Source organism: Xiphophorus couchianus, chromosome 8 (assembly GCF_001444195.1).
Source record: "Xiphophorus couchianus chromosome 8, X_couchianus-1.0, whole genome shotgun sequence".
Lineage (NCBI taxonomy): Eukaryota > Metazoa > Chordata > Actinopteri > Cyprinodontiformes > Poeciliidae > Xiphophorus > Xiphophorus couchianus.
The window spans coordinates 26,181,112-26,198,847 of record NC_040235.1 but is presented as its reverse complement, the minus strand read 5'-3'; the positions used below and the strand labels follow the sequence as shown (position 1 = coordinate 26,198,847).

Here is a 17,736-nt window from a genome sequence, read left to right as displayed (position 1 = left end):
AAAAGTGTTCTAAGCAATGGTTAAAAATGATTAGTGTTCTGACCGGTGCTCAGAACAAGGTTAGGCGTTTCCATGAGCAACATTCTAATTTTCTATTAACTTTTAACAGAGCAGGGTTTTTCGGGGTTTTTTACCCTCAAACCCAAACTGACCATGAGTCAGACTGGTGGCAGGAAAAATGGTCTGAAAGGTTGATGGAGTTCCAGGTCATTATTGATCAAATGCAAACCGTTTTCGTGTCGCTTCAAACCCAACCGTGAAAACAAAGAGCTTTACTTCCTGCTTTGCTCGACTAGGACAGGTTCTGCTTGCCGCCTGGTCCAGAAGCGGAGCATGTCCAGGATCTCAGCTTGTAGGTGCATCACTGAGAACAAGAGTTTGTCTCTAAGACTAAGAAAACTGATATTATTGTTTGTTATTCTGGATGATAGAACGGAAATTTGGAAAATGTTCACTTCATTCAAAGTCCTCTTTCTTTCATATTAGTTAACTATATGTGAGTCAGCCAATACATACCAGAATCTTTATATTCACGCGTTTCTGGTACATCCGTAAATCTGACGCACATACGACATTCACTAACAACAGCGATGGATTTTACTTCAAAACATAATCTGATGTGACACTGGAAAAGACTGTTTTTGTGTTCAAGTTGGGCTAACAGTAATTAGCCAGCTATTCAGCGAAGCTATTCAGGCCTAAAGTAGCATGTCAATGCTAACCATGTAGCAGAAACACATTCGTCCCCAAATCCAACGTCAGCGTCCACAGTTCACATTTCTAAAGAGGTTCCATGAATGATCAGATTCAGATTGAACCATTTTCAATATTGTGTCCATTTGAAAACCTTCATCTTGGCTATGCTAGGTGGCGCTCAAGTCCACTGGTCCCACAGAGAGCAGAGTTCATGGTTACATCAATTTACAGCACATTGTCCGGGTACTGAAGCAGCAAAGCAGCCCCAGTACATCACGCTGGGGCTGCCACTACCATGTTTGACTTTAGGTATGATGTTCTGTTTTTGGCATAAATTCAACAACCGTATAGTTTGCTTTGCTGTGCAATGACTTTGTGCCTTGAATTCTCCTATTGAGGCCATTTTTGCCCAGATTCTTGTTGAATCAAACACGGCGACCTTAACTGAGCCCTGCAGTGCTTCAGATGCGCTTTTTTAAATTTATTTTTATGACCCCCTGGATGAATTGTTGATGTGCTTTTTTAGTAATATTAGTTGGCTGGTCAACTCTTGGAAGACTCCCCACTGTTTCATGTTTTCTCCATTTGCGGATAATAGTTTTCACTCTGATTCACTGGAGTCCCAAAACCAAAGACATTCCTTTGGTACCCATTTCAGACCAACAGATTTCAGTGAATTTGTTCAATGATTTCATTGAACAGATGAAATCATTCAATGAAATAATTTAATTTAATTGAATGAAATGAAATCAATAAATAGATCAATAAATTTGTATCTATTTTCTATAGATCAAAATTTTCTATAGATCAAAATTGGAAGTGTTACTTTTTGAGATTTGTTTAACCATCTTAATGTTGTCAAGACACATTACCGATTCTACAGATCTTGTCTGGTTATGGCTGGTAGAAAGTAAGTAATTCTTTTCACAGATCAGATCTAAAATATTCAGAGGGAAATGCAACTTGAAGTGCTCAAACTCATAAGTCCAATGCTACTTGACATGCTATTGGTGGAGCCAATCCAGGGATGCCATTTTGTTTCCCTTGGTGCTGATTGGCAGAACCCCCGAGAGCAGAGACCTGGAGGACTGCATACGTTAGCGTCTGTGGTACTGCTAAGATTATTTTCCATTGTGCGTATTATCACATACTGAGGTAAATTTGGTGCTGGAACTACTAAAATAGACAGAAGTGTTTTTAGATTTTAGATAAATGCTGGAGTCCACAAGCCCTGCGAAGACCAGAGATCCACTGTATGTGATGGAAGACTAAAAATAAGTTAATAAAGACAAACTACAGTAGTTCGTCCTAAGATTGTGAGCCGTAGTGTAGCAGAGAGCAGGGGAGAGGAGGCGAGTCTGTAGAGGTCACCCAATGAGGGAGCAGAGCCCACCTGGATGTGGGGTACAAACAAATATTTCCACAGGAGCCTGCAGATGAACCGAGTGGACGGTTTACGTTTCACACTGAACAAACACGGCGAAGACACCGCCTAACTGATTGGTTTGGGTTCAAATGACAATCATTAACTCTGCTCTTTTTTAATCATAATTAGAAATGGACCAGATAAAAAATATGATAACACAAACATGGAGCAATAAAACAGCAGACTATAATAAGGCGCCACCCTTCTACATTCATCATATCCCCCAGGCTTCCTCTGGGCAGTGATTCACTGCAGTTGGTGAGTTCATTTCTTGTTTATGTTTTTTTTTTTTTTACTATTTTTTACAATTCATTTTGCAACAATTGTTCCAGTGTCGGATGTATACCTCAACATATAAAGAAATGACAGAATAAATAAATAACATTTTCATGTCTCATCACTTGTAACTGGAAGATTTTTCTTTGTCTTTGTTTAAGTTGGTGAAATTTCAGTTCAGAACCTCTGATATTTTGCAGCCTCATGTTGTTTAGCTGATTTGAGGAGGATTGGTATTTGTGTAGTGGGACAGATGATGTCATATATTATGATATATCATCCTTCCCTAATAGGAGCAGTGCAGATGTTGGCTTCGGAAATAACCTAAAACACACAGAAGCTGTGCTCTAAATTCTCAAAATCTCTTTAAAAATCCACTATTGACATTTTGGACCATAAACCGTTAGTGTCAGAAAAACATTTCCACAATATCCATCTACTTTTCTGCAATGCCTCTTGAAAATATTCAAACCCCTTGGACTGCAACAGCTACAAACTTTGATGTATTTATTGGGACTTTCTGTGGTGAACCTTTACAAAGGTTTAATGCTGAAGTGGGAGGAAGTTAAGGCCAAATTTCTGAGGTTTTTTATAACTCAGATAAACTTTCTGTCCATGAAGACCAAAGCTGAACATTCCCACAGTAAAGCATGGTGGTGGCTGCATCATGCAGTGGGGATGCTTTTCTTCAACAGGGACCAGGAAGCTGAAGGACAATGACATCAAACACACAACCAGAGATATACTGGAATGGTTCAGATCACAACATATTCAGGTGCTGGAACGGTCCAGTCAAAGATCAGACCTGAACCCAATTGAAGAGCTATGGGAAGACTTGTTGGAAAAAAAATTGTAGTCACACTCTCTGTCCAATCTGAATGACCTTGAACTATTTAGCAAGATAGAATGAGCAAAAAATTCTGTCTGATGTACAACTCAGACAACGATCCACCAACAGGGACTTTAAGTTGTTGCAGGAACCGTGAAAGCAAAACGCACAGCTGACATTCATAAACTGTATTGATTTGTTTGGTCTCTTTTAGCATTTTATCATTTGGGTTGGTATGCTTTATCTATTAATGATACAATAAACTGTAGTCTTATCTTCCTAATCTACATGTGAACCCCTCCTCAGGAACCTTTATTCCAAATGATCTCAGATAAAACTAACTGTACGGTACTTCACCCTTGTTTACCTGTAATCAAGACGCTTGATTACAGGTTTTGATGGCCCCCAACTCCTTGCAATAAAGTCTCCTCCCTCACAGGTCTGCGCCTGATTGATTGTTTTGCCCATAGATGATAAACTATGGAAAAGAAGGCCTTACTTACCTCCGGACAGCAGAGTACCGTCTTTCTTTCCGACAAAGAGGAGGTGTACAGGATTCCTGCTCTGCACTATGACCAAGACCAAAAGATTCTGCTGGCCTTTGCAGAGAAGCGGAGAACCTCAAACGACGCCAGCGCAGAGGTACTGGTCATGAAAACGGGAGCGCTGGTCAAAGACGAAGCCACTCTTGAAATAAGTGTTAAGGTAAATAGTCTAAACCAATCTCTCTCAGCCTGTGGTCCGTAAGGTACTGCCTGTAAAGGACCGTTTATTTGCCGTAATGTGAGCTTGAAGTCTGACGCTACAGTTAGCTTACCAAAGGATTGTGTTTAAACTAATAATGGATGAGAAGCTTTCGAAAAGCTGAACATACAGGAGTCATTCAGTCTGCAGGAATATTTTTCAGTTTCTCGGGGTGAGTTGCAGAACTTTGGTTTTTGAGCAGCGCTGCGCCTCAAGCTGACTAACTGCATCTGTAGCATCTAAAATAAAATAATTTTTTATGTTCTATTTATGTTTAGAATATACAGTTTAGAATCTGTTACTTACTCAAAATGCCTCAAGTAGACTTGTTCATGGTTTTGTCATCATCAGCCTTCTCTTTAAGATGAACAAAGACAATAAGTCAGCTAAGAGTTAATATTTTCATTTCAGGTTGCATATATTTAGATGTTGGGTTATCTCGGGGGCAATTTCAAGTTAGGTGGTCGGTGAGTGTTTGTTAAATGGGTAAAGTGGTCCTTAACCTGAAAATGTTGGAGAAACATTGATCTAAACCAACTGTTTTCTTGCTACACCATTCATTTCAGCATGGCTCTAACTCAGAGTTATGTCCCTTTGCAGTGGTCAGTGTCCAGAAACGTGGTGGAGAAGGTCCATCTTGGTGGATTTCGCCCCATGAATCCGTGCCCAGTCTACGAAAAGACAACCAAGACACTCTTTCTGTTTTTCATCTGTGTCGAAGGTAACGTTTCAGAACCATGGCAGAGGTTCTGGGGCGTCAACAAGGCCCGTCTCTGCTACATGACGACCAGAGACGCCGGTCAGACCTGGAGCTCGGTCACTGACTTGACAGTAAATTTTCCTCAGACCAAACAGTGGGCAACGTTTGCCGTTGGTCCGGGTCACGGCCTCCAAACAGAAAGCGGTAGACTGATCGTTCCGGCCTACGCTTATGTCTCTCGCTTCCCCTCGTGCTTCTGCGTGTCGTGTTTTTTCGCCGTCTCGCGCGCGTTCTGCTTCTACAGTGACGACAAGGGCGCCACGTGGCAGCTGGGCAACACGCTCGACGACAAATCGGTCGAATGCGAAATGGCCGAGGTTTCGGACGGCAAAGGCACCAGGTACGTTTACTGCAATGCCCGCAATGAGGGAGGCTACCGAGTGGAGGCGGTCAGCGACAACGGGGGAGAGGATTTCCTCACCCTCCCTCCTGCTGAGAAGCTCGCGGAAACAGGCGGAGGATGTCAGGGGAGCGTGGTCTCCTTTCCAGCTCAACCTGGAGGGTCTGGTGCAAATCAGGAGCCACGGTGGCTGCTTTACTCCCATCCGACCAGTCAGTCCACAAGAGTGGACCTAGGAGTGTATCTGAACAAATCCCCGCTGGATTCATGTGCATGGAGCAACCCCTGGATCCTTAACGAGGGTCCCAGTGGTTACTCTGACCTGGCTTACCTTGAAGGTGGCTGGTTTGCATGTCTGATGGAGCGTGGAGAAGCGTCTGAAATTGAACAGATAGCATGCAATGTCTTCAGCTACATTCAAGTCAAAAAAGGTATTGAAAACATTAGTCACTCCTTAAAGGGATTAACATAAGCCTAGCTACAACGTCATTAAATCATTTGCTGATGACATGAAGAAATACTCTGATTACATTACTCTGCTAGCATTTTTAGATGCTTTGCCAATTAATTGATGGAGGTGAAAATCTTTTTCTTGTTTGATATTCATCTGACATTTTCTATACTTCCAACTGATTGTCAACTACAGGCAAAGACAGATAAATCAATGTGTCAATTACCGGTGAAATAACTCGTTATAAAACAACACAAGTATTTTACTCATTATGTTTTAACCCTAAAATCAATCCCAATCTTTGCTCAGCGTAAGGAGTTTTCCTCCAGGGGCTTTTTGTTGACACACTGGGATTTTAGTGATCTCTTCAAATTGAGAAGCTGTTTGTCTTGATTCTTTGTCTATTGGAAAAAACCCACTGATCCCAGGAATAATCCCGTTTCACTCTGGGTCCATGTTGAACACGCAAATTCTAAAGTCAAAAATGAACCATTTCTGCCTTTAGATGCTGGTGCAGACACATTAATATGCTATAATCCTAACAGACTAAAACAGAAAAAGAAAAAGAAAAAATGGCTGGACAGCATCCCATTACTTCAGAAACATAACTCATACACACAATGAGATCTTTCGACTACAGCTCAACTATTATTGATAACTATTCAGAATCTCACTTAGGAAAATATGAGGTAACAGATTTAAATGGTGTTTTTCACATGTATTGTTTTACATCGATGAACAGTGGGAGAAAAGGGTTAGAGGTGTGATTATGTTTCAAATGTGTCGGGTTTCCTGGGGGTTTTTAGGTGTATTTTTGGTCATCTGTTGAACTTTTACCTTCGATCAAACTTTGATGTGAAAATAAATATCCAAATATGATGTATTCGAGCATTTAAGTGACATTTAACTGATGAATAAAGTGTTATTTTTCTTTCTACTAGTTTTTTCATTGTTCTTTAATTCAGGGTAGCTTGTGGTGTAGAGGTCTGAGGTTCCAATCCCAACCTCAGGAGCTTTGCTGCATGTTTCCCCCCCTTTTCTGTCTGATAACTTTGAATAAAGCCCACTAGCGCCAACAAATCTTTAAAAAGTATTTAGACAGACTTTCAGTAAAGTTATCCACATGAAGCACCTCCCAATCTCAGTTTATGAAATATTTAGGCGCCTTGGAAATAAAAAAAAGCAAAATTATAGACTAGAATATTAGGTTTTATTTTTATGAGTCCTCTGTCCACAATGTATTTCATATTTGCATTGCACTCATACAAAATATGAAAGACTACACCTCATCAAGGTTTTGTGGTGTAAAGAAATGACACACAATAAATAAATAAATAAAAGCTTACATTTTCCATCTATAATGTGACATTTATTCTGAATAGCTCATTAGCTGTTCAGAATAAATTAGATTTTTTCTAATAACAGAAAAAATCTAAATTGGAAATAGTTGCAATGACCAGGTTGCAAAAGTGTTTTGTACACTCAAACACTTTGCGGAAGAATCCTTTAATCCAGTTTTAGTCTCTTTTTTTTATTTTTTATTCACACGTCCATTTAATAGCTGAGAATCTGAATTACTGTCGATAAAGTAGGACCGTTCGGACTTTTGCCAGAAGCCAAATTTTGTAGACGACATAAAGAATAAAAAAAGGATCTCCTTATATAAAGGTATCAGTCAGTTCAAGGCTACAAAAATGGTCCACAAGAATATGCCAGTTTTTAGATTAGTGTTTTTAGTTGAACGATGGAGGATAAATATCACACAAAATAGGTTATTCATAATTCATTTTTTTACACCACAAAAACATGACATTTTAACAGTGAATTAGAGACAAACACTTCATGTTCCATTTCATCTGCAACTCTTTTGCTCTTTGCGTGAATTGCATCCACTTTTTGAGAGTTGGAACGGTTCCATCTGTGATGTGGAAAAACTCCCTCTGTGCTGGAAAATATTTAACCTTCACCAGAAGTCTAATCCTCACACCGCTGCAAGACCGAAAAAAAAAAGAAAAACACTGCAGCGGGTTGCTGATAAACTCGGCTCTGAAAGCGGCTCGAGATCAGAGCGGGAGCGAGGAATTTCAATCCTTCTGCACGGCAGGAGAAGGGTCAAGGTCAGGACAAGGTGACGGGCTGATGAAGAGGCGTGGGAAGAAAAAAGGAAGGATTACAGGGAGAGGAAGTAAGTTTTTGCACGACTGTAAAGAAAAGACAAAAGACGATTGGCGCAACTCGTTAGTTGAGGTCAACTCTGTGCAATGTTTATTGCCATGTAATGTCTTCCAACACTGGAAATAAAACTTCATTTCAGAATAAATAGATCTATTTTTTTTTCTACGTTTCTCAGCATCTTTTCATATACATAGTATTTACATTAATATAACCCAAACATAACTGAGGGAACTGAACACAGTGTTTCTGGGCAAAATAACCCATCAAAAGCTGTGGTCACAGCTGGAAGCCCGTTTCACAGATCCATAATCACAAAAAATAAAAAGTAAATAAATATCATGTTTATAATAAATACATATTTACTAAGGAGGTCTTCACATTTCCCAGCACACAAACTGGTACTCCTGCAGCCAACCAGTGACTTTCACCAGAAATCAGTTCTACCTACAGCTACATGAGAGCTACCAACCAACAGGCAGGTCTACCCAAAACACAAAGTAAGGCTAATTCTGTTGCATTTATTGTGCAGGTATCGAACTTCCGGTCTGGAGGATGCTGGAGAATAAAGATGGAAAGTGTTTTTTTGTTTTGTTTTTCACTTTCAGGCTATGCTTACATGACACCGTTGCCTGGAAACTGTCAGTATTTTCGGATGTTGATTGGGAAAAAGTCCCATGAAGACCCATCGAGTCAGCTGTAGCTGTTATGACAGGCCACTAGATGGCACTGTGATTTTAGCATGACATCGAACGTGCAAGTGGTTTTTATGAGAACTTTCCCAGAGCTGGATTCTTACTTTAGGAGACAGCTAGGCGAAAAGGAGCCCCTATGAAGCCTGGCTGAAGGTTGGCTGGCTGGTCAAAGGTTAAATTGTTCAGTTGAGGATTAGACCTATTTAACATGCGGTCTTAGTAACTGCGTTTCTATTAAAAACTTTGTCAATATTCTGCAAACGTCGAAACTTTTGAAAATGCGGTGATTCCTTTAAATAAGAAACGTAATTAAAATCACACATGGACAAGTTTGATCATGAAATAAGTCATTAAGAAACATGTTACGCAATCATCCTCCACCTTCTTCCCGTCGTTTTCTTTGTGGTTTACACCAGTGGCAACATCCGGTTGTAGATCATGTGACTCTTGCAATGTGAAAAATGTGTTTCCATTGCAGTTTTGTGAGATGAACTGATTTTGATGCGGCCATAACCCACCTCATGCTAGCACCAAAACTATTTTTTGAAAAGTGCGATATTTCCCCCCCCGAAATTGGTAAATTATACAGTTAATGGAAACGTAGCTAGTGTTTCCTTTCATGCTAGGTGTGTGGTCTATACACCGTGGTGTGATGGGGTATTAGTTCTGTATTACTTGTGATGTGTGGTATCAGAGCTAGCTAGCTTCATGATGCTTTAGTGCTGGGAAGCGTCTTCTGACGCCATCTTTAAATACTCCTCAATGTTGACCGAGTTTCTTTACCCTAATTAAACAATCTTGGTCTATGTTTCAACCGGAGCACATAAAGTCTTTAAAGGTTACATGGTAAAATGAAAAGAGATACATCTGCCTTAGTAGCAACAACACAGACTACTTGCTATAATGAAGATTCTGTGGAAGCAATTTCTTCCATCTTCAAGGCCGTTGTCTGCAGGTAAAACTGCTCTGCATTACCTAAACAGTATTCAAAATGCTAAAAAAAAATTCTGATGGGATTTTTTCTAACCTGCGTTTGAATCTGTGTTGGACGAGGAAGCACTTCCTGATCCGACCAGTAAAACCTGCCAAGGTCAGCAGGGTTTTTGGGGAACTTTTCCTTTAAGAAGCAAGAACTTTATATGAAGAAAATGACCAGATTTTTGTTTTATTACGACAGCCACAGTAAACCTTGAGCCTATAAGGTCTTGGAACAGGATACCAATTTGTCTAGCTGCTAACCCAGCATCTGGAACTTTCACATAAAAATGCTTTGAAATAGTAACCATTTTTAAATGTATGCAACAAAACTCTAAACTGTACACTTTCTACATCAGTGCTAGCTTATAAAACTATTTTATCAAATAAGTTGTTTTTTTTAAAACTCTTTTTAAATAAATCCGTCATTGACAAAATAGTTTACCTTTGCAGTCGATTAACAGCTTTATACGTGTGAAACAAAAATAAGCAGATGGCGACTGGCCCCTGGGCCACACTTTGGACACTCCCTCCATAAACTAACCACTTTGTACCCATTTGATCATGGCATATCAAGCTTGTTTAATTTTGTTAGTTTAGAACTTTTGATGAATCCTGGAGATAAATCATCAAAAATTCTTACATTTCTTGTAGACTTTTATTTAATTGTATTTTTTCCCCTTAAGGCTTTACACTCCATCCTATTACCATTGGTTATGGACGTAATCTCTTCTTGGACCATTTAGTTTCTATGAAGTATGATCGATTTTGACCCTTCTTCAAGCTAACGTAGCTCTAAGTTAGATCCTGTCTAACTTAGACATTTAGTCTAACTGTCTAACTCAATGTCAGGGTGCTTTGAAGTCTCAAAACTCAATTTTCTTCAAGTACAACAAAAGTAGATCAAAGACATGATCTTTAAATGATCAGTTGTCATAGCGAGTCCCCGAGGCAGGTATCGACTATTTGTGTTTGGTACCATGCAGCCCATGGCTAACGGCTCGTTTCTTGGCTAAACAAGCAGTGTACAAAACAACCAAAACTCCAAAAGTACAAACTGGTAAAATGACCCGAACCTATTGAATAAACACCAGCAGCTTCAGAAACACACTCAGACTCAGACCTGCACGCAGTGAGGACTGAATGGCTTCATTTGTTTCAGTCACAGCTAAATTCTCCAGAACAAGCAGTCAGAACAAGCATCATTTACAGACATGTTGAAATGTTCTGGAAGGTTCTCTGAGGCCAGGGGGCGGAGCTTCTAACGGGATGGCTGCTACTGTGTTGGATGAACTTGAGAATGGGTTGTCTTTTGAACTCCAGTTAGCCACTGCGCTAGCTTAGCATGACCTGATGTTCAGGTCAGCGTCTCGCTGCTTGCTGTGAGGTGGACGCAGGTCTGGGTCCAGCCAGCGGTCCGGCTTGTTTCCACACAAATGGGCCATTTTTCCAGAACTGAACCAAAAGTGCAAGACAGAAATTCTTGCCCACTTGTTTTTCAGTTTGTGAAGAATTATTATAAAACCCATTTTATTCAATTTGGGAACTCAGTAGTTAGGCAATCTTGTGGTTAAAAAAAAGGAAAATGAAAAACTTGCTTCATAAACATATAGTGTAGTCAAAGTGATTTGGAGACCAAGGCGAACAGAAGGTGGACATTTTAACAGCATATGAGATCAATCAAAATCCTAAAGGTTGTGTGGAAACAAGGCTTTAACAGTGCGTCCACATTACAACGGATTTACTAGTGTTTCCATCCCAACTTCCCCACTGGCCTCTGCACCTTTAGATTCTTTTACTACACATACATGTTCACATATCAAACCTCTTTCAAGCATTAAACAATACATTTTTCTGTAAAACTCCTGCTCTATTTGTTCTGTTCTGTTAATCCCTTTTCAAGTACTGATTTTACCTGGTGCCAGTTATTTGCTGGGTTTCCTTTGACTGTTCACATTTATTCAAACTAATTCAGAATTCCTGATCTGGAGATCCAGTTCTGCCAAGAAGCAAGAACAGATTGTCGTTTGATAAGATCCTGGATGGAACCAAAACGTCCTAGACTTAAGTTGAAGTGTAGGAGATTTGTGGTGCATTCAATATGTACTCGGAAGTCAGAGTTTCTGAGTTGCAAGCCAGAAAAATGCACTGTAACAGAATTCTGACTCGGAAAATCAAACTCAGTCTTAGAATCCAATATGGCTGCCAATCACATAAAATACAATGACAGCCGTCACTAAAACCTCTTTATTAGCACTTAGGTCTCATTTAATCAGTTGCACAGATGGTACAGTTTAATGTATGCCAGTGATCCAGTACATTTGGAAAAAATGTTCTGGTTGTATTGGTAACTGCAGATCGCTTAGCAAAGTTACAGTTAGCAAATCTCCCTAATTTTCCAACCTGCAACTGGAAAACTGTTGAGTGTGATGCAAAAATCCTACTTCAGACTTTCAATGCAACGCACCATTAGCTTGTGGCTCCAATAAGAAATGTTTGACTGGTTAAAAAGCAACCAGGCATTGTTTTTAGCTCATCTGTTTTATCTTGTTTGGTTACCTTGTAAGAGCGAGGGCGCTTCTTCTTTTTCTTCCTACTATTTAGTTTTTTTTATTGGCGGTTGGTGCTTTTACTGCCACCTACCAAACCGCAGTGTGGACGTCAACGATCTTTCTTATTTTAAGTTGCCAACGTTATTGCCACTTGCTCGCGCTACATGTGTATTACAGCGTTAAAGATTGTGCAGACCTTGAGACATGCAAATAAACAACTTACACTTTTAAAAAATAGTTTTCTAAGCATCGCAGCCATGCTGAAAATTTTACATTGACTTAAAACAAAGCTCTGATTTCAGGCGCTCCAGTTGCTTTTGTTTTTACTGCTTAAAACTCAGAAACGACAACTACTGAGTAGAAACGGAACACACCAGAAGATCAAATTAAAGCTATTTTCACAATGTGAACCACAAAAAACCAAGGGAATAAATTATTTGATTTCACAAATGCATAAAAATGAATGACAAAACATCCGTTATTTAGGGAATAACTGTACGCTGCAACAGAAAAGACTCCGATCTTTTTAAACGAGCTACTGCAACAGCTTTATGACAGTAAAGCCCTTCACATTAACTCTCACTGAGGAAAGGGGTAGGTCCCAAAATGCCACACTGTTACAAAAAAAACCCTGTTTATTTGGTAAGGAGCTTTTTGTTGGACACCAACCACGCTCAGCTTATTCTGGCAAAAGTTTGGTCAGGTTTGAATCACGTAGTTTCTGCAGAGCAGCCGGCTGTGTTATGAACGCACATTAAACTGGGAGCAGGGCCAGTTCCTTCCTTATTTGGTCTTCAGGTGAGCTGTTGATCATTAAACAGCCGCAACCTAAGCTAACTCGGTGGAAATAAATAAAGACAGAAGCCGAGTGTAATCTGTAACCGCGACTATCCCAGCAGATCATTTAAAACACGACGAGATGCAACAGGCCGGGTCAGGTTGGGCCGCCTCTCTGAGAGGGAACCAAAGCTCCACCAAACCATTCACAGTGAGGGATCTCCGGTGGAAGACGTAAAATAAGCCGTCCCTCGGTTAGAAAGCAAAACAATAAAACCACTTTCAAATATATGTAAAAAAAAAAAACAAAGTTAAATGAATGAAGAAACATAACATCACACAAATGAATACTTGCATACAACTCTCTGAAAGGAAATCATTGATGTGGCACCACACCACTGTTCCTGCAGGTTTCAACCCCTTTAACATAATCTACTTTGACTTTTTATTGCACTCTGCAGGTCCCAGGCAGGGACCGCTCGTCATGACTTCCTGTTTGAAGAAAGAAGTCTAATAGTTCTGGGGAGACTTGTACAGATTTTCCACATTTCCAGGTAGGTACAGTACCGACCACATTTACAGCAGGTTGAAGATAAATACAAATCCTTCAAATAACATGATTATTTATGGCAGCAGTGTGCTATGGGGTGCCGTTTGGAAAGTTACACAGTCAGAAATTAACAATAAATAAAGTCTATTAAATAATTAAAAAAAAGAGTGTTAATTTTTCAAAGTCATATTTTCATAATGTTGTTCAATTATTTAGGAATGTGACCGTTTCTGACTAAACTGAATATTTAATTAGCAAGCCAGATATTTTGTTACAAACTAAATATTTATCTTCAAACATATTAAGCTAGCATTTAATTGATCATATTCTGTATTCTGCTGCAGCATAGTCCAAACAGGATGGAGATCCAGAAGTAAACATGCTAGGTACGCCCTCTACTGGCTACCAGTATATTGCAGGGGTAAAGAATCATAAACCTAAAGGACATTTTAGACTGACTTGCTGGAGGTTTTTTTTCTGTTTTGTTTTCGTGTCTATGAGGAAGTTGGAGTTCCCAGAAAGGCCCCACCTGGAGCTTTACTGGAAAACAACAGTCACTTTTTCCAATAAAAGGCTGTTTATCTTTTGATATTTTTTCCGAGAATATTGTTTCTTTTTTTTACCACATTTTTACCAGGGGTGGCAAATGAATGTGGCCGGCATTGTACACATACTTCTACTAAGACAGAACTTAATAATAATCTTTACTGTTGAATATAGATTTCAAAGTTACATTATTGTATGTAAAATTCTAATTTTTTGTATATGTTAGAATACACATACTCTAACCCTACTCAGAATAGTTATTTTCAAGTTAAACGCTTCACACTGAATGTCTTAGTTTTTCTGAATACTTACACAGAAGTAATAAAACCAACAGTGTGCATGCTCCTCAGGCGTCTGTCTGACTTTCTCTGGGTTAAAACATGCAGCCTGGGTGGTGTGCTGCTTTAGATCTCACTTCCTGCTGCAGGAGCTGTCAGCTACAGTGAATCTGGTCACTTTGCTGGTAGCTGAATTGACACAGGCATTGGTTTTTGCAACTCCTTCACGCAATCTTAAGACCAGATTCAAACCAGAAAATTGAGATGAACAGACGAGCAAGAGACCAACCTGAAATCATGCATATTGTAAATGAAACCGCCATCGTTGACGCCTTAAACTTTGGAAGCTTCGATCTTTGGACCAAAGGGGGGAAAAAAAATGTCAATGAAATAAATAAATGCAACTAACTGGAAACGTCTCCGGCAGGGACACGGCAGTCATGAGTTCTCCCAGTGGATAGGTTAAAGGTCAGTCTGCAATGATTACCAAAAAAAAGAACAATGGGTATTGAATAAATAAATAAATAAATAAATATATATATATATATATATATATATATATATATACATATATATACATACATATATATATATAGATATATATATATATATTTGTGTGTGTGTGTATGTGGCCAAACTACAGTGGAGGTAACTTGGATTATTTTAAACCCTGTTGAATCTCATTAGGAAAAAATCTAAATAATTGAAATCAAATAGTTTATTTGTTCTATAACATTTCTATATGTTATCATTTAACATAAACAGTAATCTATAGCTACATTAATGTGTGAGCAATTTATCTAAAAAATGCAATTAAATGTTGAACTTAGAAATGCGTCAAATTCCTTAATTTTGGGAGATCGACGATCGGCCAATATTTAAATATACTTAACAGGTTTTCAGACAATAACAAAAAAAAAGAAAAAGGTATTGCCCAAAAAATTGGAATTGGCAGATCAGGTTTTTCAAAGATTAAAGTTGGCCAGGAAACTGCAATTATATAGTAACAATTAAATAAAACTTTCATTTATTAAGTGTTAAAATAACATAAATATTTAGTGTTTACTTCTTTAACACCACTGTGGCTCTTTAAATAGGTCCTAACATTTGATTGGCTAACCTTTACACCAGCTCAGCCACATCCCAATAAGGCTCATTTATAGCAAGGTTAGCTCTGCTTCCTGATATAATAAATAATGATAAATTAATGATGTTCTGCAAAACCAGGGACTACAGAACAATTAACTACATTTCTTCCAGTTAAAGGGTTAATAGAGGAGCCATGTTGTGATGACTTCCTGAAGGTGGAGTTACAGAAAAATCATTAGTTTTTTAAAGAAACAAAGTCAAATTTCTTTTAAATCATATTTTGATATAAAGAGCATTTTTCAAACTGAAGTTAGTTACATAGTTACCTGATTATGCTATAAAATGATAATACTGCCTCTTTAAATACATTTTTAATCAGTTATTTCACATTTAATCATTTATTTAACAAATTATTAAAACATTATTGAAATAATTTAAATTATATATAAATATCTACTTTATAACAGGCATTTTGGATCTCATTTCATGAAGTCATAATCTGCCCCCTAGTGGATAAAAACAAACCCACACAGGAGGCAGCCCTGCAGTTTTTGATTCATAAGCTGTTTGTTAAAAGCATCTCTATCACCTTAAAACTCTGGTTGATGGTGCTGGGTTTTTGTGTCTACTTGTAGAAAGCTACTGGGCTCAAACTAAACAACTGGATGCATGATTTATGATTGTATGTAAGAAAAGCAATCTAACACGCCACCACAGGGGGGCAGTGTACACTCTCTCTTCCAGTTACCTCCACCGTACCCAGGCAGAGGCAGACATGCCGTCACCTGTGCAGATGAAACTAAATGCAAAGGTAGATTTTTTATTTTTGATTGGACTGGTCCATCCTCTGGTTCCCACTCTGTAATGGGTTCAGTGTTGGGATAGGAACATGCAGGAGGAGATGGCAGAGAGTAGAGATGTGCTGATCCTTTGTTAGTTCCCATAGAAACAATGTTGCTTAGAACCGAAACGGCCAACAGGAGAAGGAAGTAGTGCAAGGAGGTTGAACCGACGGCTTTCTAAGAGGACCGGAGTTAAATGGTGCTTTCAGTGTGTGCGTGACTTATGGTGTGAATATGCTGGGAGGGCTGGGTGTAACTGGGCCGGCGGGGGCCCACGCAGTTTGGCTGCTCACTGAGCAGAGTGGTGGTCTCTCCGGGCCCGTTGTCCAGGCCGTCGGAGGGTGGCGGGTACTGCGGTTTGGAGGAAAGCGACGAGCTCACCGCAGGATTCAGAGCACATGGCACCGTACTCACACAAGAGGGAGTGGTTTGGGAGAGTGGGGTGTGGTTACTGGGAGGGGGCGTGGCCTGGGGCAACACTTGGCTGGGCCGGCGGCCGGCGGAGCCTATGGTGAAGGTGGCGCGAGCGCTCTGGGAGGCAGGCTGAGTGTTGTACGGCGGGTGTTTCACGGGAGGCGTGGCCAGCGCCAGCGGCGTTTTGGTTTCCGGGGGCGTCAGGGGCGGCAGAGAGATGGAGATGTCCAGGCGGGCGTGGCTGCCCTCCGGAGATTGAGGTGTGCTGTCCAAGCGGGATGCCAGCAAAGCATTCTGGTAGTGAGCGCGGGTGACCTGAGGAGGATAAAGGAACGCTAAACAATTTTTACTTCGTCTTTACTACCAGTTCATCTCCACATTTAACCTTTTATACGAGTATATATTTCTTACAGGATCAATACAGGGTGATACAGTGACTTAAATAATAATTTGAGGTGCCGATAAAAGTCTCAATTTAACAAGATGAAGTATTAATTAGTGTTGCTACTTGAATAAAGACGTGCACCGATAAATCTGCCCTTAATTCCTTAATATTGTGAGATCTGTGATTGGCTGATCCTATGTACCTCTACAAAGGTCTGAAAATCAACCCCGCCCACTAATAGTCAACCCCCTGCTGGCATCTTAACAACTTTTTCACAACATCTAGGGAATTTTCAGACAAGATTGAAGACTGATGATTGGCCAAAAAATTGCAATCAATGCACCCCTACTTGCATTGCTGAAAACAATCACTAAATCATGTAATAATCTTCTTTCACATGAATTGAAGTTGAAGTCTCAGCTGACGCAGAAGTAACGTCATATTAAGCTCTACATTTGATGTGTACATGTTGGGGAGGCCTCCGCTCGGCCCTTCTCTTTTACAAGAGTGGAAAAATAATACTGATTCACACTTTGTCTCATATTTGAATTGACTGGATAGAGATTTAGGATTAATTCACACCAGCCCTTATTAGTCTACTTTAATGAAATTCTGGTACGTTTGCCTAGAAGGTTTGGGGAGATGTGAATGAAGCAATCGACTAAGAAAAGTGAACTCTGATACGCCTAAAAACCTAGGTCTCAGTTCGGTTGGTGTGAACGCCAAGCAGACCAGAGACTACACAAAAAGCAGGAAGCAAACTATAATGCAGGGTATTCTGGGTAAATACAATCAAAACAAATGTGAGTCTAGCACTAGCAGGTCTTTGCCAAAAACCTCTAAAATTTAATGCCACTCCATTTTTTTTACATTTTGTGATGAAGGAAGTTGTGCTCATGTTTCCTTCAGTGGTTCTTGGTACAACTCCACCACAAGCGA

General features: G+C 39.7%; 2 protein-coding genes across 3 annotated transcripts in view; one reads left to right on the top strand and one right to left on the bottom strand.

The window, feature by feature from the left end:
* The first annotated feature begins 520 nt into the window (after nucleotides 1-520).
* On the top strand, nucleotides 521-6,459 carry LOC114149961 (sialidase-4-like). The gene is made up of 3 exons (XM_028026096.1): nucleotides 521-2,380; nucleotides 3,698-3,932; nucleotides 4,572-6,459. Exons 2-3 carry the CDS (start codon nucleotides 3,708-3,710, stop codon nucleotides 5,541-5,543), a joined length of 1,197 nt encoding a protein of 398 aa, XP_027881897.1. The 5' UTR covers nucleotides 521-2,380; nucleotides 3,698-3,707; the 3' UTR covers nucleotides 5,544-6,459.
* Nucleotides 6,460-7,753: 1,294 nt separating this feature from the next.
* The window catches only part of LOC114149958 (metal transporter CNNM4), a 28,537-nt gene continuing 18,554 nt past the window's right edge, over nucleotides 7,754-17,736 (bottom strand). For both annotated transcript variants that reach the window (XM_028026091.1, XM_028026093.1), the window contains one exon: nucleotides 7,754-16,727. In XM_028026091.1, the coding sequence (XP_027881892.1) occupies nucleotides 16,191-16,727 (537 nt within the window). In that variant the 3' untranslated portion in view covers nucleotides 7,754-16,190. The remainder of the gene's footprint in view (nucleotides 16,728-17,736) is intronic.

Excerpts from the sequence above, each read along its gene's own strand:
- LOC114149961 (XM_028026096.1), top strand. The coding sequence starts at position 3,708 with ATGGAAAAGAAGGCCTTACTTACCTCCGGACAGCAGAGTACCGTCTTT. Across the intron at positions 3,933-4,571 it reads CTCTTGAAATAAGTGTTAAG|TGGTCAGTGTCCAGAAACGT; the intron begins GTAAATAGTCTA and ends GTCCCTTTGCAG.